At 48.9% G+C, this 21,248-nt stretch overlaps 1 protein-coding gene and 1 non-coding gene across 6 annotated transcripts in view; both read right to left on the reverse strand.

Moving 5' to 3' along the window:
• Myom2 (myomesin 2) overlaps positions 1–17,492 on the reverse strand; it is a 64,751-nt gene extending 47,259 nt beyond the window's left edge. Inside the window, exons 1-7 of one of the 5 annotated variants that reach the window (XM_085680684.2) lie at positions 17,451–17,469; positions 12,469–12,572; positions 12,170–12,287; positions 10,095–10,247; positions 6,965–7,103; positions 6,690–6,847; positions 5,669–5,761 (exon numbers count right to left, since the gene is read on the reverse strand). In XM_085680684.2, the coding sequence (XP_085536810.1) occupies positions 5,669–5,761; positions 6,690–6,847; positions 6,965–7,103; positions 10,095–10,247; positions 12,170–12,276 (650 nt within the window). In that variant the 5' untranslated portion in view covers positions 12,277–12,287; positions 12,469–12,572; positions 17,451–17,469. Of the gene's footprint in view, positions 1–5,668; positions 5,762–6,689; positions 6,848–6,964; positions 7,104–10,094; positions 10,248–12,169; positions 12,288–12,468; positions 12,573–15,027; positions 15,184–16,252; positions 16,373–17,450 lie in introns of those variants that run through there. The other 4 variants (XM_085680685.2, XM_048456286.3, XM_048456285.3 and 1 more) reach the window with 4 other exon arrangements.
• A 3,404-nt stretch (positions 17,493–20,896) lies between these two features.
• Positions 20,897–21,003, reverse strand: LOC125414581 (U6 spliceosomal RNA). Its single transcript, XR_007236319.1, has one exon. It is a non-coding gene; the product is annotated as a U6 spliceosomal RNA (small nuclear RNA).
• Positions 21,004–21,248: the final 245 nt, after the last annotated feature.

The raw sequence follows: 21,248 nt of genomic DNA on the forward strand, positions 1-21,248 counted from the left end.
AGTTCTCTTATAAGAAATAAAAACTTTGCCCAAATCTCACTTTAAAATGCCCTCAGGAGCTGGAGAGATGGCTCAGCGGTTAAGAGCACTGACTATTCTTCCAGAGGTCCTGAGTTCAATTCCCAGCAACCACATGGTGGCTCACTACCATCTATAATGAGATCTGGTGCCCTCTTCTGGGGTGTAGGCATGTATGCAGGCAGAACACTGTACATAATAAATAAAGACTTATTTTTTAAAAAATTTATTTAAAAATAAATAAATAAAATGCCTTCAGCCAGCATTCCCAGAGACAATGCCCTGTCCTTCAAGTTTTCCATCACCTGGCTTTCTTCCCTGTCACTTTCAGAGCTGAAAATATTTTCTTTGACCAAAGATTTAACATCTCTCAGAAAAGGGAGAGAATTTTCAGAGACCTATGCTGTCTGTCAACGCCCTTCTTTTCTCTTGGGAGTTCCAACCCACTTCTGCTGTGTCAGACATGACATCTGCCCCTTTAAATGCCGCTTCTCACAGAGGTCAACATAGCCCCATCCATCTGGATATTTGCACAGAACATTATGTTCTGTTCACCTGGGAGGCGTGAACACCAGCTGCCGCCCGTCAACACAGCGCAGTGCTGGCCTGCTTCGACGAGGAAGCAATCAGCTCCGCACTTAGAAATTCTGCAGGCAGCCCTACCTCGGTACAGAACAGGGTACAGTAGAATGTTCCACAGTGTGGATGCTTGCTCCACCAACACCCACTACTTCCACCAGCATCGGCATTGCAAAATGGGAAAAATGACAGGCCTGGTGACTAGAGGTATGGCTGGATGTCCCTTGCTGGAGGTCCTGGACAGGTAATGCAAAGAGGCAAAGTCTGTGCTGTGACTGCCTGATCAACATGGAGCCCAACCGGGGCCACCTAGTGGCCCAGACAAAGCTTGGAAGTAGGAGCAGGACACCCAAAGGAACCAGTCAGCAGAGAGCATGGGGAAGCCTGGGCAGGACTTCCAGGAGGAGCCCAGAGGACAAAGACTGACCTTGGCCTAGCAGATCACCTGGTCCTCAGAGTTGAGAAGGAGATTAACACTTAGGCCATAAAGAGTCCTCAGGGGAGTGTGGACACAGACGGTACCCGGTGTCCAGTCCACTGCAGAGCCTTCACAATCTCCAGTTCCAAAAACAGCCCTTCATGTCGCTATAACGGTTTCCAAACTGAGTTTCCTTTGCGGCAGCGCAATTCTCTTCGATTTTTAAATCCAGAGTAGATGCCTGTGCTCAGATGTATCACACCCTATTTGCACAGCTAAGAACAGTGTTTAGAACTCTATAGCATGTAATTTATATAGTATATAATTTGTCTGGGCCTAAGCCTCAGTAAAGGATTCTACCACCTCTGTTTAATTGAGTAATGTCCTTTAAATTCAAGGTAAAACTTGTTTCTGTTTGTAACTGTTCATCTTGGCAAGTCAGGGCTGTTGTCCATAGTGTTCAGTCAGAATAACCGCAGAGAACACGGCTGCCAAGGCTGTAATGCTCCTGTCGTGGTGCCTTGGTACCATGTACTTCCTCAATCAGCTCAGAGTCCTCATCTACCAAAGCTATCCCTCCCCAAAGGTTCCTAAAATGCTTTCTAAGGGTGACTTTGGTGACCAAAATGAAGTAATGTATTTGAAGAGCTTTTACTCTTTTATAAATATAATATAAATATAAATATCAAGCTCTTTGCTCAATCACTGAGTCAAAAGAGAGACACCCACACACACACACTATCTCTCCTGTACAAAGTTTTCTTTCTTTGCCCAAAGTCCTCCAAACATCAGGGCCTTCCAATCCCCCTGAACCGTTTCTGAGTAAGGAAGAGCTGACATGGTACAGGAAGAGAACAAAGCTTGTCGCAGAACAGACCACAGAAGAGAGGAAATAAGTACTGCCCTGATCGGGTCTCAGGCCACCTCCCTGAAACTCCCAGCTTTCCCCGCGGTGACTCAGAAATGCAGATGGGACAGCGCCACCTAACGCATTAGCACTGATTAGCTCCTCCGTTCACCCATTAGCACTTGGAGCACAAGGGCCCGGAATTAGGAGAAGGTCTGATGGGAGAAGCGCTTCTTCTTCTGCAATAACTACTGCTTAGGAAAGCCGGCTGGGGAGGCAGCCGGTTCGAGAGGCAGCCCGGCTCGGGAGACAGCCCGACTCGGGAGGCAGCCCTGCTCGGGAGACAGCCCGGCTCGGGAGGCAGCCCGACTCCGGAGGCAGCCTGGTCCCGGAGACAGCCTGGTCCCGGAGACAGCCGGCCCAGGAGGCAGGTTCCAGAGTTTCCTTCCCGCTGGATAGGAAACCCATGACCTTGCCCAAATATGAGACCCCTTGATCTATGGCAGCTGTTCCCCAGAATCGGGTGTACCCAGGTGACCACTGGGTGGACAGGGTGCAAGTTACAATTTCTAGTATCTTCCTTCATCTTGTCCATTGTACTCCTTGGTGTTTTGTACTCTACAAAACTCTGAAACAGTGATATGGATATAGATAAGCAAGCAACCATCCTTGTATGGAAGTGAGCCCTGGAATATTCCCCCACTACTGAATGTAGTAGAGCTGTAGAAACGGTGCCTAGGACAGGGGCAGAATGGGAAGCAGAAAGTCAGGGTGGTTCTGGGAATTCTACCAAACCCTGATTTCAGCCAAGGCTAACTTGGAGACAGTGAACTATGACCCCATCCCCACTAGTCCCAGGGGACCTTCCCTCCCTTCTGCTCCTCCAGACCCAAAGGGAACGTTCAGCAAACCTAGAGTCTAATTCTAGCCTTTGCTTCATGCTGAGAGAACTTTGCAAGGGTTTTACTTTCTGTTTGGATGGATTCCCAGAACAGGAAGGTTTTCTTTTGGTCTCAATTTTTACTTGCATGGGGACCTCTCTTGCCTCTCGAAATCTCAGTGTAAAAGTGTCTCAACACAACTTTCTATGGGAACTAAATGCAATTGTATCTTTGCTAAAGATGAATAGACATCATAAATGGATTTCTCATTGGTAGACAACACTTGGGGTCCTTAAACAGTAAGTGATGTAGAAATCAGACTTAGTGCTTAACTCTTAGCTCAGAGCTTAAACACAAAGTCAAAAAGTAAAGCAGAAGAGAAGTGTAGTCATGAAAATGTTCTGCAAAGAGGGGATGATGGTGGTGCCACTAATAAGAAATGAGACTGACTGGTCTAAGTGCCCCTCAGAATAAGAGAGCAATAAAAAACCTTTGGGAATAAAAAGGAGGCTCTCATTATGGGTGGCCAAAGGAAAACGCACAAGTATAACGAGTTGTAGTTCAAATAGAATAGTGCCGAGGAGCCTGTTTGCTTTTAAGTGTCTTAAGAATCCAACTGCAGGAGCCAAAGAGTATTCATAGGAGCAAATGTCATCTCAGAATGCAAGGAAAAGCTCATTCCACAGCCAGCTAGAGAGACGGGCAGGCATTCCACACCCTGGAGACGCCCCAGATCAGATGACCTGTAGCTCAGCACTTTGGAATGAACAGCTGAGCTAAACTGTAATTTGTGGGGTTTCCCATTGCTCTTTTCTTGCAGAACGTGAAATTCTCTTGATCTGCAAAGACAATCCCCCAGTAGGGAGGGAAAAGAAAGAGAGACAGAGACAGAGACAGACAGAAGAGATGCGCTGGTCTTGGTAAGTCAAGAGACTCATGTTTCTGGATCATTCCATCATAGCCTACCAGGGCCAACTGACTTAGATCCTTCTGGGTGTTTCTTCACTGTTGAAAGCTGATATTATTCTGGGTGTAAATTTTGAATGCTGCCAACACTGGGCAGGGGTGTGACTATTTCCACACTTGATAAAGAGAAAACACTTCTTGATGAAAAGCTAACTGTTCATTCAAACCAACCTACGCAGGCCTGCCGGTCAGAGCACACACTGCCCAGGTATGTGTACTGCCAGGTTCCCTGACATCAAAGTCTTCCTGAGAAAACTGGCACTGACTTACTGCCCACTGATCCTTTCTGCTGTCCAGAGAGTGCCCCTGCTCTGGAGACCCGCCCACTCTCTGATTGCTGCTTTGGATCCCTGCTCACCTACTGGTTCTCCCTCCACTGCATGCTTCCACCAGGAGCACCTGAGTCTAGCTGCTGCATAGGTAGACTGGATCCCTCCGAATCCCTCTGGATTCCTCAGGATCCGTCTAGATCCCCCTGAATCCCTCTAGATCCCTCTAGATCCCTCCAGATCCCTCTGGATCCCTCTCCTCAGTTCCCTTGCTCCCTCCCTGCTCCACACCAGTTTCTTAATTTTGAGTTTCACCAAGAGCATGACGACATTGGTCCCATTGGGCCCCTCCCACCCCAAGTCAAGAGGGATCCTGTCCACTTGCTTCAACTGCTAAACAAAGCCAGCATCCTACCTGCCCTGCCGGTTCCCTGGTCTCCAGATCTATCACTGGCCTCTGGTCCTCCTCCCCCCTCTCGCCCCAGCGCCTGTGAACCATGAGACACTGCTGGAGAACCTTCACCCAAACACCTCTTCCCACCTAACAGCCTCTCCCCTCAGACACTCAGGCTGCATCTTCCCAAGCCAGTTGGCCCTGGTCCTCATTTGGCTATGGTCTGCCACCCTAGGCCCAGTTCTCCCCCTCACCTACCTGTTATTCACCTGTGCTCAATAAGGGTCACCTTCTGATACCTAGCACGATACCTGGCACTCAGTAGGTTATCAGTGGATGACCGAAGAAAACAATACTCTGGGGCCAGGAGGTGGAGCTTATGGGGGGCAGCAGGGCTCCCAGCTTAGTAGAGACTGCCTAGCTGTGGAGGAATGACATTTGTACACTGCGGGCTTGAGGGAGGGGCTCACAGCCCTACAGGGCACAGGGACTGCACTACCCTGTCCTCTGGCCACCAAGATGAGCCCAGAGAAGAGACTGTCTCCTCCACAGAGAAGAACGAGTCACCAGGAAACAGATTGAAAGAGGAAGAAAAGCTGGGAAGCAGAAAGGAGAAAGCCCTCCTCAGCTGCAGGGCCAGGGTCTGACAGAATGGCTTCCAGTCCAAACAGGCTCCTCCTGGAACAGGGCCTCAAGGGCAAATCCCCTCACTTCGACCCCTTCCTCCATCCCAATGGAGGCCCTCATCCATCTCCATCAGGGACCAGCCGAAACTCAACAAGATCCCCCACTAGGTGGATTTATCCAGAACCCCTTCCCAGAAGCCTCCAGCCATCACTTTCTGTCTGTGGACCCCACCCTGTCCTTGGCTTTGGTTTCCTGCTCCAGGTCTGCCTGTCCACTGCAACTATCACTGCACTGGTCTCCATTGCCATCAAAATCACGGCTCCTTCAACAGAACCCAACGCATAAAACATTTTAATTAAAATGTTTTAAAAGGAACATGTTTTTATTCTGTTCCAACATCGAGGCACGGGCAGAATAAGCCTGCCTGTGTGCACCTGAATGTCTGAGTGTAATATGTGTGTGTCATACGACTCTTTCAGCCCACCTGAGATTACAGACACACTTAAGTCTCAGTCAGTTGGGCTGGCCTAGACACCCCAGACTCTGCCTCAGCCTCCCGAGGGCTGCGTTGAGGGCTTTACGGCCTCTCTCAGTCAGCTTCCGCTGTCTTTGGAATTTGCCCTCAGTCATCGGATGAGACCCCAGCACACGCTGGCTGTAGCTCCTCACCTGTTGATCTCCAAGGTGTGCACGCCATACCTGCTCTCAATCCGGTACTTCCCCGGCTCACCTGCCTGGCAGATCAGACTGCCGTCTTTGTACCTGGTGGGGGGAAATATTCACGTTAGTGGAATAGCGGACATATTTCTGTAGTTTTATCCCAACCTCCTTTGTGCTCTGAGAAATATCTGTTCCTCTCTCCCCTGCCCATTAACGCAAAACACTCTGGAGCTAGCTTTCAAGAAGAGGTAGGACTTATAACATTCAAACAGACAGAACCCCATATATCTGCTTGAACCTCTTAGGAATTCATAAATTATCATTCCATTTAAAAAAGAAACACAGCTGATGCTAGCCAGGTTCCAGCCTGGCCCATCAGGCCGCACTGCAGCTGGAACACACGAAGAGAAAGTCACAGAGTGCATGAAGTCCTAGCCCCGGAAGTTCCAATCTCCATACTACAAAACAGAGCTCACCCACCACAGGCTGTTACAGATGGCCAAGCCTTGGAATACTCCCCTGTCTCCTAACACCGTGGATGAGCTGACCTACGAGGTTGCCAGACTCCTGCGAGAGATCTCAAGGGGATTCACACAGCAATCTGCGATTTCCACAGCAGGAGAACAAGGAGGGTCTGCGGATCTTAAGGATTTAACTCGAATTTAAAAACTACTATCCATATCTATGATAGTAGATTCCCTCTATGCATCCTCCTGTAATTAAAGCAGATACATGGGCTCTCTGGACAAGGTCAACAATGAAGCCAGTACATAGACAACAGCCAAGACAACAAACACACATTCCTATTCTGGGAGCTAACCTTTCACCAAAATGTTCCGAGAGAGTCACCAGGGCAGTGTCCCTACCATTTGAGCGATCGAGCATTAACTAGACAGGCGTTTTGAATGCTGCACATGCGTTTCCCTCAGGGACTTCTGTAAGTCTACAGGACAGGCTCTGAGGCGTGTACGCCTTCCACACACACACAGTTCTCAGAGGAAAGCAGCCCTGCGTGCATGCGGTCGCTCACCACTGCACGACGGGTGTGGGGAATCCTTGCACAGTGAAACAGAGCTTCACGGACATCCGCTCCCAGATGGTGTGGGACCTGAGCCTCACCAGGATCTCAGGGGCTCTGCTCATCCGGTCTTCGAATGAGTGCCTCTCCCAGGCTAGCTTGTCGTCCACCTGCCGGGAAGACGCGAGGATGGTCAGGGTGGGTGTGGCAAGAGTGAAGCATTAAACCACCTGCATGCATGCAAACTCTCCTTCTCTGCGCCCCAAGGAGCTGGGAGGTCCTCCTACCATCTGCTCCAGAGAGTACTTGTCCAGCTTGTCACGAGCTAGGGACCGTGCCAGGTGGACATTCTCCTCCAGCTGGGCCAGCTCACTGAGGAAACGCTGTCTCTTAGCTTCTCCATAAGAAGCCTCTAGGGACCGGTACCTACGAGAGCCCAGAAACTCTGTTAGTCATAGGATATGTGACAAGACTCTGCGGCACTGACAGACTAGACTGATCCTCTCTGGCTACCCATCCCTCAGTGTGAAGGGGAAAAAGAAAAGAAGACAATGGAGGGAAATAAAGCAACTTTTTCTATTTAGTTTTGCCTATTTGCTTTTCAGAGTGTGTTAAGGGCACACAGGAAGTTACAAAGAACAGCGGGTGTGTGGTTTATTAATATAGACATGCATAGCACACATCTCTTGCTTTCTTGGCATGAGAGACCAGGCTAATAAACTTGGCCACTCCTTAGAGTCCTTCAAGAGCATGTATGTATATATGGGTGCTTAGAAGGATCCCTGTATGTAGAAGTTGCATGTAGAAGTTGAAGTTGCATGTAGAGGCATTTCTTCATAAACAATGAAGAAATACCAGTCTTAATCCTGGGAAGCCAGAGCCATCCCTTTCTGTCAAAGCAAAGGACCAATATGTACCAGACTGGACTAATGCCTGCAAGGAATGATAAGAACTTTGATAGCAATTAGGGCTGGTGAGAGTGGTGGCACATAATGAAAGACCGGGACTCCCATCAGGGCAGCAGGGTCCACTCACCCTCTGCAGCTACCCTGCGATGCAATGGTTTCCGCTCCCTGGACCCCGGGATCACTCACTTGCCACCCAACCCACTTCTGGAGGAAGAAGTGATCTCGAGACCTGACATGGTGAAGATCCCCACATGACTGATGAGAGCAAAATATGATTCCACGGGGACAGTGGGGTCAGTAGAGGGCTGACCAACCCCACACCTGCAACCCTATACCTACCACGAGGACTGATGCTTACCTTAGGCTAAGAGGTGCCTTTGTAACTCAAACCCAGACGCAACGTGAGAGAACCCAATGCAAAGGGTCTGTATGTCGTGAAGATTTCCATCCACTGAGACTGTCCCAAAACTGGGTGGGATTCATAACCAACATACCAACCATTCAGTTAACGATGTCCACTTTCCTCATCCAACAGTGTAGACACTGAGGGACATTTATTATGTTCAAAGGCACACTGATATATAATGGATGGACACACAGCGGCATGGCTCAAATGTCCAGTGTATTGTCCCCAAACTTAAATAAAATCAGAAGATATCTTTCCAAAAATGAATATTTAAAACTTCAGGAGTGTTTATGTTCCATGTAGCCCAGGTTGACATGAAAGTCACTATAGAGCCCAAGATGACTTGAACTTCTGATCCTCTTGCCTCTACATTCCAGTTGCTTGGAATTTAGTCATGTACCGTACGCGGTTTATGTGGGACTCAGAATGGTACCCAGAGCACCACAGATGCTAAGCAGGCAACTCTCCCCACCGGCCTACGTTCCACCCAACACAGCTTACATTCTGAAGCCATTCCTTAACATCAGAAGCCCCCACTTTATAATAAAATAAATTTATACAGTATTCATAGCACTATATACACTATATACCTAAATCACTGATAAGCTAGTTTGTTTTTAAGAAAAGGATGAATAAAATTCATACTTATAAGTCCACATATATAGTATTCTTCATCCCTGTCCTTTGAATGACCTCTTAAGGTATAACACATTATGTAAACAAAGTCTTTAAGTCTTTAAACTTAAGTTTAAATCCTGTGGGTCCTTATACAGTGTTCACATATGATTCCCCAGAGAGCTGTTATCTTTACCATTTCGCTGTTTGACTACTCCTCTCGGATGAAGCTCTTTGTAAGTAATACTAAAATTGGTACATTTTCTTCTTTGTTGTTGGTGGTGGTGGTTTGGTTTGGTTTGGTTTTGGTTTTTCGAGACAGGGTTTCAGGGTTTCTCTATAGCTTTGGAGCCTGTCCTGGAACTAGTTCTTGTAAACCAGGGTGGCCTCAAACTCACAGAGATCTGCCTGCCTCTGCCTTCCGAGTGCTGGGATTAAAGGTGTGTGCCACCACTGCCCAGCTGCATTTTATTCATTAAATACACGTTTTAACTAACTAAACGGTAGTGTGAGGATTACTACAAGTATGTTTAAAAATAATCATAACTTTGACATGGCTGAGAATTCCTCGCCCCTGGATGTAAAAGAATTTAACATGCCAGGAATCTAAAAAAAAAAAAAAAAAAAAAAAAAAAAAAAAAAAAAAACAGGAATCTTGCTTCCACCGGCTTGTGGTTCAGCTCTCCAATGGATTGTTGTTGTTGAAGAACTGTACTTTGCAAATGACTGAAAAGGAGACTGTCTGCTTCCCACCATTAGTTCATAGGATCTCCTGGGACTGGAGGGAGTTACAGGTGGTTGTGAGTCACCTGGGAATCGAACTCAGCTCTCCTGCAAGAGCAGCAAGCGTCAGCTACTGAGCCACCCCTCCAGCCCTACCCGTGCTTTTCTTGAAAGACTAATGCACAACCGCCAGCTGCTGCTCCATCACTTGGATTTTGTAACTGTAGGATTGACATTCTGGCCAGTCCTTCTCTTTCCTATGACAGTGCACCCTCGTGAGCCAAATCCATTGACATCTAAGATACGATGATTTATGGAACCCTTCATAGCCCTTGGAGTCCACAGAGACAGCTGTTTAAACCCTGGCTGCCTCCTCAGAAGATGACCTTGCTCCAAGGGACAACAGCCCCGGAGGCTGTGATGGAAACTCAGCCGTGGAGCGGAGGCTCCTGATAATTTGGAAAGGCAGGGATCTGAATGCAGAGGGTAAGCCAAAACCACATCTCAGCCCTGGCCCATAATGATGGAGATGCCGTTCCAATTCCTTGTGTGTTGGGACTAACGTCAAATGGTAAAGAGCAAGGGAGTGATTGAAAGAATTCAGCTTTGGTTACAGGCAACCGCCTTCCACTGCTGGACCTCCCCAGCTAGTGCCCCCTTGCCCTTCTCTGCCCCAGGTCACCCAACCCACATGTGAATTGGATGCCCACACTTAGAAGCACAGGAGCTATGGGCTGCGGCCAAGGGAGGGCGCAAAGTAATTACCTGTTCTCCTTTTCAACTTCCTCCTCTTCTGAGGCGCTCACCCGCTTTGCACAGAGCCTGCACACACCCCCAGTGGAGCTCTGACTGGAAGCTCTCTGCGAAGAGGACCTCTCCATAAGAGACCTCTCAGATGATGACTGGGTGGTTGCTCGCCTGGACAAACAGTGGAAATGATGAGGTGTGCTGGAAAATTACTAACACTTATGCTAACACACACACTTTCCTGTCTATACACCCAACCTTCCCTGCAGGATACACACGTGCACCCAAAGCATGCACATATAAGTCACACATATTTACATGTATGCCCATGAGTAGTCCATACAGATGCACCCGGGCACACATCATACATGTGTATGCATACATGTCACATACAGAGACACATACATATACCAATAAATACCACACAAACATAAGCAGGAACATGCATGGCCATGGACACACACGCATACCCAGACATCTATACTTGTGCAGGCACACATATATATTGATATATATGCATACAATCACAAGCACACATATGCAGTACACCTAAACCCAAGCCTGCATATTTGCATGTGGTACTCTCCCTCAGTCTGCAAACTACCTCTAAGAAACTCCCGCCCCCACCCCCGAGCTCCCTAGAGCTAGTGGGTTCCCTTCTCTGCCAGTCATTCCTGAACCATTCTTCCTGTTTTTCAGTCAAGATGCTGCGTGTAGATGTAAGTGTGTGAGGGGGTGAAGGTAGTGTGCCTGTGTTCGTGTGTGTGTGTGATGTGCTTACGTGTATAGTATGTGTGTGTATGTGTGTGTGTGGTGTATGTGTGTGGATGGTGTGTGTCTGTGTTTGTGTTTGTGTGTGATGTGTTCATGTGTATGGTGTGTGTGTGTGATATGTTCATGTGTATGGTGTGTGTGCATGGTGTGTGTGTGAATGTGTATGGTATGTGCCTGTGTTTATGTCTGTGTGTATATGGTATGTGTCTCTGTTCATGTGTGTGTGATGTGTTCACATGTATGGTTTATGTGTGTGGTGTGTGTGTGTGTGGTATATGTGTGGTGTGTGTGTGTAGTATGTGAGTGCGTTTGTGCCTATTATGTGTGTGCATATATGTGTGTGGTATGTGTATATGCATGAGCGCGTGGTGAGTCTGTGTTTTTGTGTGTAGCATGTGTGTGTTTGTGCCTGTATGTGTGTGCATATGTATGTGTAGTGTATGTGTGTGTATGCATCAGTGTGTGGTGTGTCTGTGTTTATGCCTGTGTGTGTGTGTGTGTGTGTGTGTGTGTGTGTGTGTGTGTGTGTGTAAGGCATAATCTCTGTTGAGATGGGCTGCAAATGTTTGGCTTTGTTTATAACGAGGAATGGCAACTAAACGAAGCCACCAGCACTGCTAAATATAGGGTGCTGGTGACATGGAGCAGGAACCTGTGGCAGGGGCAAGTCAGACTCAGAGGTTCCATCCTGCTCACCGCCCTCTAATCAGCCCATTGAAGCTGTAGATAGGCCAGCTGCCACTCCAACAGCGCCAGGGAGGCACGAGCTGCAAACTGGAGGAGACCTCGTCCTTCAGGAGCTGGGCCAGGAAGAAACCCAGTCCTTCAGAAGCGTGGAGATGAAGGGGGATCAGGAGGTCTAGATTCCAGCTGCACTGGGCAGGGAGGATGCTCAGGTGTTGCACCTGTACTGCTGAGGTAGCAGAACTGTGGTCAGAACAGACTTCATTTCCATCTTTGCTCTGCCACCTATGAACCCTGCCAATGCTTTTCCCATTGCTTTCCTCCTTGTCCCATATTGTGTGTGACTCTTTAAGTCCCGCTGCTAGGAAAGTCAGTGGGCTTGTACTGAGTAACCGTGGGCATTCTATCTCCACCAGGGTCAGCCCACAGGCCCTGCAGGATATAAAACTCCATGCAGCTGGGCCATGCAACCCAGCCAAACTTTAGTCTTCCAAAGGGATGTGTATATCAGGGATGCAGTCTTCCTGCAAACCCTTTCATCGCCACATCTCAGGGAATTACACGGTTTTGAGCCAGAAGACATCAGAGCTACTCATTCAGCATTCAGGAAGCCTAGCCAGGACCTGACAACTTACTTTCTGGATGCATACTGGTCCAGGAGATACCTGGTTTGGATGTTTCGATATGACTGGTCGAAGTGCTTGTGTCTTTTCTGATAGAAAGGGACTGCCACCAGGGACATTTTGAGTGCTCCTAAGAGAGAAAAGAGCATGAGGAGTCAGGACCTGTGGTCTCTGCTTTACCTTCTACATCATTTCAAGGGAGAGGGGAAGAGCTGGGGAAATGGCTCTGTGAAAAGATGCTTGCTATGCAAGCAGGAAGCCCTGCAAAGGATCCCCAGCACCCACAGAAAAGACTCGAAGGTCCTGCATGCCTTTAACTCTAGGGCTGGAGGTGGCAGAGTGGAGAAAGGAGGAGTCCGGAAGCTCACTGGCCTAGAAGTCCAAAGATCGGTGATCTCTGAGTTCAGTGAGAGACCTGTATCATAGTAAGGTGGAGAACAATTGAGAAGGACACCTGACATTGATTCATTGATTTCTGTCTCTACATGCAGACAGACACACACACACACACATACACACACATACTCTGGAAAGACTGTGGCCACTTCCCGTGGCTGGGCCAGAGGTCTCGGGAAATTACTAACCCCCTAGTGTCTTCAAGAGTTATCTGAAGTCATGAGCTGTGGACTTCTGCCTCTGAGGCAGATGCCGAAAAGGACAAAGCAAGACAGCAGTGAAACCCAAGGGTATGAAAAAATGAGCAAGTCTGAGTGGAATTTTCCCGAGAGATTTTGGAGCATTGCTGGAATTATATGTCTTCATCTAGTGCACAGATTCACCCCAAGTAAATAGAATTCACGCCTGTCCTCTTTGGTCATCTCTACACAATCACTCAGAGTCAGCTCCCCTCCGTCTCTGTGAGCCTCGGTTTCCCAGACCTGAACTCTGAGTCTGCTGTGTTTAGAGCCCACAGCAGGGCCCCAAGACTGCCACTCAGGTGAAATGACTGGAGTAGGAACTCAGCATGGAAACCCGCGGTCTCAGAGAAGAGACTGCCCCCATTCCAGCCCTCCTCACCTGTAGCAGAAACTTTACCACATCACATAATTTACCCTGTGATCAATTCCAGTTAAGACCGTGGGATTGCAGAATCACAGAGCTGACAAAGATCCTGGGAATCGTCTAAACTCAGGCCAGCCCATCCCCCACCCCAAGGTCAGTAACTTTTGTCTTGGGGCCCCTTATGCTTTGATATACTAACATATTTCAGTAGCCTCTTCTCAAAAACTCGACAAGTCAACCAAGCATCTCCTATCCCAGAGGCCGACTGTGCTTCTGCTGGCTTCCACAGAGTGTGCCACCACCCACTGGCTGCAAATGTGTAAAAAGACATTGTGCCCTAAGGGCCACACAGAACCAACCCAGCCAGCCTTGAAGGAGAGCTCAGAGGTCAGGTGCCAGGCTCCCTGGGGCCAAACCCTGCCTCCAGCTCTGTGGTGCAGCCTTGGGGCTTTATTCCTAATCTCTCCAGCTCTGATATTCCACACTGAATCTATGTAGCAGCTGGCACTGTGTTTGGTACAGGATGCCAAACAGCAGACTCCATGGCTGTCTCTGTCACAGGGTCACTGTGACACCAAACCGTGTAGACGGGAAGAGGTACCCCTAAAAGACCCTCTCACTTTAACATGAGGGTACCTTGACTATATCTCAGCAAAGTGATCCCCAAGAAAGGTCGGCTGCCCATGACTGCATGTGCCGTCTCCGGAGGTGTGCATACGTGGCGACTAAAGATAGCCTTGCATTGCAGAGACAACCACCCTGGAGCTAGTTTACTCCCTAGGCTGCTTCCCTAATCCATCTGCCCTGATGGCTTATAATTCTTCATCAGAAACATAGAATATCACATCATTCTATATGTTCACTAACATATGTGTTCATGCTACGTTAACTTCCAAATTGTCATTTACAAAAAGAACTCCAAACGCGTGCCCTAGTAGCACAGTCCACGAAAGAGGGCCAAGCACACTCCACTAGACGCATGCTTCTGTGTGGAACGCAAGATGACAAGGGTCCCTATATCTCAATGGCCTTCTTCCCTTTGACTAGTCTGAATGTTCCACTCAACACTACAGGCACAGACAGCGTCCGCACACAGCATGGTATATCTCTGACGCTACCTCACCCGCTGTCCAGGGGGTCTGGAAGTCTTCAAACACTTCATGTGTGAGGAGTACACACTTTGTAGTGATCAGCCAGGCGCCACCTGCCTTAAGTGGTCATGTTTCCCGGGCCCCTCGCTCTGACACACAGACCCACTGCAGACACGTCCCCTGGGTGCCTTTGACAAGGGCAACAGCACTTTAGTGCACTTACCCCTACACTTTGTCCCCCTGATGCCATCAAAGGCTGGAGTCAAGGGCTCTCCGAGAGCAGGCACTCCCCACCATACACCTTTGTCAAACCGCAGCCTCTAAGGACAACTGACGTGTGACCTCCAATGCCAACTCCAAGACTGCTGAATTCTAAGAAGAAAGGACCTTAGATTTCATGGCTCAGGGACAATGGCAGCTGGATCAGTGCACTTGAGAGCTGTGCCTGGGACCCTCGGCTCCATCTGTCTCCTCAGACTGCTACCAGTCCCATGGCCAGCAAGACATATCACATGAAAGGGAGGCCTCATGGAACCCAGGTCCAATGTATGCTGCCATTGCTGTCTCCTTCGGACTTCTTGCTTCAGAACTTCCCTGAGCAGGCTGGGTTCCCAACTCCATCTCTGTTGAAGCATGTTACTGTGGCCCAGACTGGAAACTGAGGCTGCCGTCTATGAGTGTAAGGGGCAGGGAGGTGAATGAGCCCTCAGGGATCCCCCCCAAACCCACGCCGCTGCTGTCCTCCTTCAGAAATCCTTGAAGTGGCCCCACACATACCCAAGAAGATGAGGAGCACCTCTTCTCCAAAGGGCAGGTTCTGCTAATCCCTGAGTTCAGAAGCACAGAGAGGCTTTGGTTCTGGGAACTCCAAGGCCTGACCCCTCACAGCGTCAGGCTACTGTGTGGTCCACACTATAAAACCAGGGGACTGAACTAATGCCAGAAATATTTCCCTAAATACCCGTTGCCTCCAGGAGTGTATGTCCATGGTTGTACGTAACTCACACCAGAGACCATGCTGACCAGTAAGGCTGAACCCTCTCAGATGAACACGCCCTGCCCAAAGGACTGGGGCGTTCCAGCAGAGCCAAGACACCAGCTGCTCCTCTGACCACTCCCAGACACTTTCCGCCTCAGCCCAGCTCTGGAACCACACCCGCAAGGCTCCTGACATGTTTAGGAATTATGACACCACTAAGAAACTCGAGCCTGTCCCCAGCACCAGGGCTCCGTGTCAGTGATGCATCTTGTCCGGAGTCCTCGCTGCAAGGAACACGGGGAACAGACTCGTTTGTGTCGTTAAACACGGTTTTAGTTTGTGAAGATATGCCAGGGTTGAAAGCATATATTCCAAGGCAGTTAAAGAAATTATTTATACAGTAAAAATGCCAAAGTTCATAGACACATGAGATGAAAATAGTTTAAGGAGGAAGAGAGAAGCAGATAACACAGTGCAGACCAACCCCCCCCCCCAACAAAAAACAAGCCCTGAGTTCATGAGATGAATGTTTTCCCAGCTTATTCATATTTGGCCCTATTTGTCTAAAGGGTTTTCAAAATGACTTATTGCCAAAAAGGACTTCTTACCACCAAAACCAACAATGTTGCACAAATCAAAGCCTTGGGGACACTGAGAATCAATTAAACATGACTGGGTTTTGCAAGGCTCCTCCTCTGAGAGCCTTGGCTTGACATAAGATACAGAAGGGTCCAACTTCGTATGCACAATGCACTCAGCTGTCTGTGAGGGCTCGCTGGCTCCCCTAAATACTTCAACAGTGTTGAAGTTGACACAGAAACAATCCCAGGCAGCTCCCACTTAGGCAATCCTTACAGCAACCCACAGAGTCACCCGACTTCACAAAGGGAAATTAAGTCAGCAGTCATAAAAGCCTCACTGAGTTCTATTGACCGTCTCCCCTCGCTCCCCGGTTCCTATGAGTGTCATACAAACATGCTGCAGGTAAGATCTAGCATCCTTCCAGAGAGTCCGGCCGCTTACCCTCACTTCTGCTCCATTCTGCCTTTGCAGAGCTAGAAGTGCCAGGCAGTGAGCTCATGGGCACAGCATCTCCAGAGGGCACGTGGAGTTGGCGTGGGCCCCAGAAAATAAGCCCTTGGCTTCTAGGGCAGGTTTTTATCTGGGGTCCCCATTTATTCCATATCACCTCTAAGTGTCTTGGTCCCACGTGCCCTTTGCTTCCTGTTTTTACTGCTCTCAGTAAGGAAGGAATGTGGGGCAGGTGACAGAGAGAGCTGAGGTTCCAGCCCTCGAATGCACTCAGACGCAGTAGGAACCCCTTTATCTCCTGGCAGGCGCAGCTCTCTGCACACAGCTCCGCACAAGGCACGGCGCCGACGACCTGCAGGATCCAAACTCCAAATGTACAAGCAAAGGAAATCCAACAACCCACAATTGCCCTTTCACTGAAAATGCCTGAAACTCCCAAGTCCTGCCCAAGCTCTAAGCCCAAGCCCCGTGTTTCTCTGCCCTCTACCCCACAAGACTATCTCCTTTTTCTAGTCCGCCCTCTCCTCCTCTCTTCATCGCTGATCCTTTGTAAGAACCTCAGACTTCAATCAGCAGATTTAGGAACAGTTTTTTAAAAAATCAAAAGGGTAGGAAACCCAGGGGGCACAACCTACCTTGAAGGGGCGTCAGATTTATACAACCATAAGGCCCAGAACATCGGGAAATAAAGAACCACCTTGGGGGCAATGCCTAGGCGTGTAATTCAGTTGGTAGAGAACTAGTCTAGCATGCCTGCAGCCCTGGGTTTGATCCCCAGCACAGCACAAAAGTCTGGTGGCACACACCTGTTGATTCCAGAATTCTGCCGCTCAGGAGGTGAAAGCAAGAGGATCACAAGTTCAAGGTCGTCCTTGACTACCTCAGAAGTTCAAGGCCAGCCTGGGATATGTGATCCTCCCCCTTCAAAAGTGAGGCAGAGAAGGAAGGAAAAGGAAGCAAAAGGAAGGGGAACAGGAGTGGGTAGGGGAAGAAGAAAAGGCAGGGGGTGGGGAGGGATCCTGGCTGTGCCTAAAGAGAGGCACACCTTGGGTGGAATCCCTTGATTTGTCCTATCAGGAATACCTGCAGGAAGCAATTTCCCAGGCTCTGAATTTGAGAAAGGAAATGCAGCTGCAGCATGCTCTGTGGTCTCCCGAAAGTCGCATCTGAGGAAAGGAGAAAGACTCACCCAGAGGAGAAGAGCCTGAACGGAGAAAACAACGGTCAGAAGGGTTTCCCAGACACTGGCTCCGGTCAGCAGAGCTAATTTCTCCCCGCAAAGCTCCGAGCTTCCCCTCCCATTTATGGCCAGAGGAGGTGCTATATTTAGGCACAGGGCTGCCTCTCCCAAACCCATACCTGTATCATAAATCACTGGCCTGCTCACTAGAGAGGAAGCACCAGACACAAGGGGGCAACTCAAGCTAGGAAGTAGAAGGTGTGGGTACCGCGTCCTAGGGTACTCCCCTCTTTGCCCCTCTGGCTACTGTCCAGAAGAGAGAGCAGACTCTGGTGTTGCCTCTACCCAAACTCAGGCACAGGATCTGAGAGTCAGACCCAAATTCTCAGGCAAGTTTTCTCATTCACTGAAGACTTCCGGACACGCGCCATGGCGTCTCTCTACCTGAGCATCCGCAGACATCCAGGTCACCTGTTAGCCAGAGCACCTAGAGGCAAGGGTGCTATTGGTAGGGAAGATGGCAACCCCATGTATTTTCAGTTGTGTGTGTGTGTGTGTGTGTGTGTGTGTGTGTGTATGTGTGCGCGTGCGTGCGCATGTTGATTTTTTTAAAAAAATATTTATCTGTTTATTTATTATGTATACAATATTCTTTCTGCATGTATGCCTGCAGGCCAGAAGAGGGCACCAGACCTCATTACAGATGGTTGTGAGCCACCATGTGGTTGCCAGGAATTGAACTCAGGACCTTTGGAAGAGCAGGCAATGCTCTTAACCGCTGGGCCATTTCTCCAGCCCGTGCGTGTTGATTTAAAAACTGCTCCAATCTGGGTGTGACTTTATTATGGGAGAATCTAACAGGAGCTACTACCCACCTGAGTGGGGACAGCCTGCAGGGCAAGCCCAGTCTTATTTACGGCCCTCACACTGTTCTGCATCTGACCTGTGGGGCTGACGGCAGGTGTCCATCACTTCACACAGCATGTGTCCAAGTATAAATAACAGCGTGCCCCTGGCGTGGTCCTCCTGCCAAGAGGAGAAGTCTGGAGGGACGGTTGTTGCTTGAGGTCTCCAGCCGTCAGCCCCACAGAGCTCTGCACTGCTGTCTTAGATTGTGTGCAGCAGCAACCACCGCCTAGAAGCCTGTTGTGAGAACTACACTTGCAGGTTACCTGGAGGCCTTTCAAGAAATCCATCTTCCCACACCTGGCTTGAAGAACAAGCCAAGGCTCAGAAAGACGTAAGGTAAAGACCACTATTGCCTCATTCAGAAGCCCCTTGGATTCTTAGTCAGTGAATTGCCTGCTTTTATTTTTGCATCTTATCTTTCCTAGCACCCCCATGGCCTACTATGTACATCCTGATTAATTCTATTTCAACTTGACACAAGCCAGAGTCGTTTGGGAAGACTGGCCCTCAGCTGAGAAAAATGCCTCCGTAAGATTGGCCTACCGGCAAGCTTGTGGGACATTTTCTTAATTAGTGATTGACGTGGGAGGGCTCAGCCCATTGTCGAGGGCGCCACCCCTGAGCAGGAGTGTTAAAAGAAAGCAGGCAGAGCAAGTGATGGGGAGCAAGCCAGTAAGCAGCTCTCCTCCATGTTTCTCCCTCAGTTCCTGCCCTGACTCCCTTTGATGATGAACTCTGATGGAGAACTGGAAGCTGACATAAACCCTATCTCTCTCCAAGTCTTGTGTTTCATAACATGGTAATTATGCGTTATAACAGCCATAGAAACCATAACTAAGAGAGAGATTGGTACCAGGTCGTTTTGCAGGGTATTGCTGTGATAGACTTGACTGTGTTTGGAGGAGGATTGTGGAAGGGCTTTAGAACTTAGAACCAGAAAAGCCATTCAGTGCTAAGAGCTTAATGACCTATTTGGGGACTTAGAATATAAACCCAGGAGTAGGGCAGAGAGTAGAGGGTCATCACCTGAAGGTTCCGCCGGGCAATTAGTGTGGTGCTTTGCATTAAGAATCTGTAGTGGAGCCAGGTGGTGGTGGTGCACACCTTTAATCCCAACACTCAGAGGCAGAGTCAGGCAGATCTCTGAGTTCAAGGCCAGCCTGGTCTACAGAGTAAGGGAGTGAGTTCCAAGACAGGCTCCAAAGCTACAGAGAGAAATCCAGTCTCGAAAAACAAAACAAAAACAAACAAGCAAAAAAGAATCTGTGGTGTCTGGTTAGCTAAGGCTGAAGAATCCCTTGTCGTTAACAAGAGACCAGAACCACTGATGTGAATGAAGCCTTTGCTTTGCTAGGACAATGGATGCTGCTCTGTTGGGGCTGAAGAATCAGCTGTGATTGAGAAGAGGCCAGCATCACTGAGGTGACATCTCCTGGGGCGTGCTTCCTCAGGGTCAGCACACTGTGTGCACACGGAGAGCCAAGGCTGTGCCTCATGCTGGCCAATGAACTTGATAATGGATAAGAGTTTCTCTTTTTTTAAGATTTATTTATCTATCTATCTATCTATCTATCTATTTATTTGTTTATTATGTATACAACATTCTGCCTCTATGTATGCCTGCATGCCAGAAGAGGGCACCAGATCTCATTCCAGATGGTTGTGATTGCTGGGAATTGAACTCAGGACCTCTGGAAGAGCAGCCAGTGCTCTTAACCACTAAGCCATCTCTCCAGCCCTGGATAAAAGTTTCTAAGTTGGTACTGGCTTTGAAGGCTTGCAGGGGTCATGAAAAGCAGCTGAGGCTTGGCACCATGAGAGGCCATGGGTCAACACGTCAATCTCGGTTGCAGTAAAAACTCCAGAATGGAAGGGATCCTGGAAAGAGGCACCACATATCAGAGACCCTGAAGAGAGCCCGGGAGAGGCTACTGGTGAAGGTGCAGTAGCCCAGTTGCAGCAGGAACTCCAGTATTTTGGAGTGGCCCTGGGACAGTGTGTCTGCAGAGCTCCCAGCAGACAATACCTGGAGGAACCACCAGGGTGGTGTGTAGAGAGCTTTACCACCTGTCCTAGCACCAGGAATGCACCAGCTTCAGCCAAACCAGGGACATCCCAGCTAGGGTGACGTTACCTCGGTCCTAGCCAGTATACACACCTTCTTTCTGACACAATTGCTGGCTGTCTACTTGGTCTTACTGCACCCCGGACCAGGCTTCTCTCAGTGAGAGTGAACCTCTCTAGGCTCTATGTGGATCCTTCCTCGATTTCAGGGCACTGCACGCTAGTTCGTACACAGCGACCATTCTGGGATGCTTAAGATCCTATTTAGTAAGTCTGTGTGCAGCGACTTCCTCATCCAGTCAGGCTGCACACTGGAAGACCACAGCCTGGGGGCTTGCTAAGAGCATAATTTTATTTCTTTCAATTCTGGAGGCTGTAGGTGAGATGGAAGCAGTTTTCTGGTCCACAGACCTCCTGGCTGTGTCCTCCATGGAAGAAGGGACAGAGAGCTTCACAGGTTACTTTTTCTTTTTTTCTTTTTTTTAAATATGGAATGCTTCACGAACTTGCATGTCATCTTTGCACAGGGGCCATGCTAATCTTCTCTGTATCGTTCCAATTCTAGTATAAGTGCTGCCGAAGCGAGCACCAGGTTACCTCTTTAAGTCCCTAGAATCCCTTCTACCCAGGCTCCACACTGGTGACCGTATCACGTCCCATAATCCCCACACCCTCACTATCCCCTTGTGGGTGCACAGTTCCCTAAGTAATAGGGAACACGAATGTTCAGGCCACAGTAGAAGCCCCAAGGTCATGCTGTTTTCACATATGAGGGGCTAGTTCTGCACTCCCCACCCCATATATCCAGACATGGTTCACTGCACCCCAATTGCA

The sequence above is a fragment of the Myodes glareolus genome, chromosome 23, assembly GCF_982192425.1.
Source record: "Myodes glareolus chromosome 23, mMyoGla1.1, whole genome shotgun sequence".
Taxonomy (NCBI): domain Eukaryota; kingdom Metazoa; phylum Chordata; class Mammalia; order Rodentia; family Cricetidae; genus Myodes; species Myodes glareolus.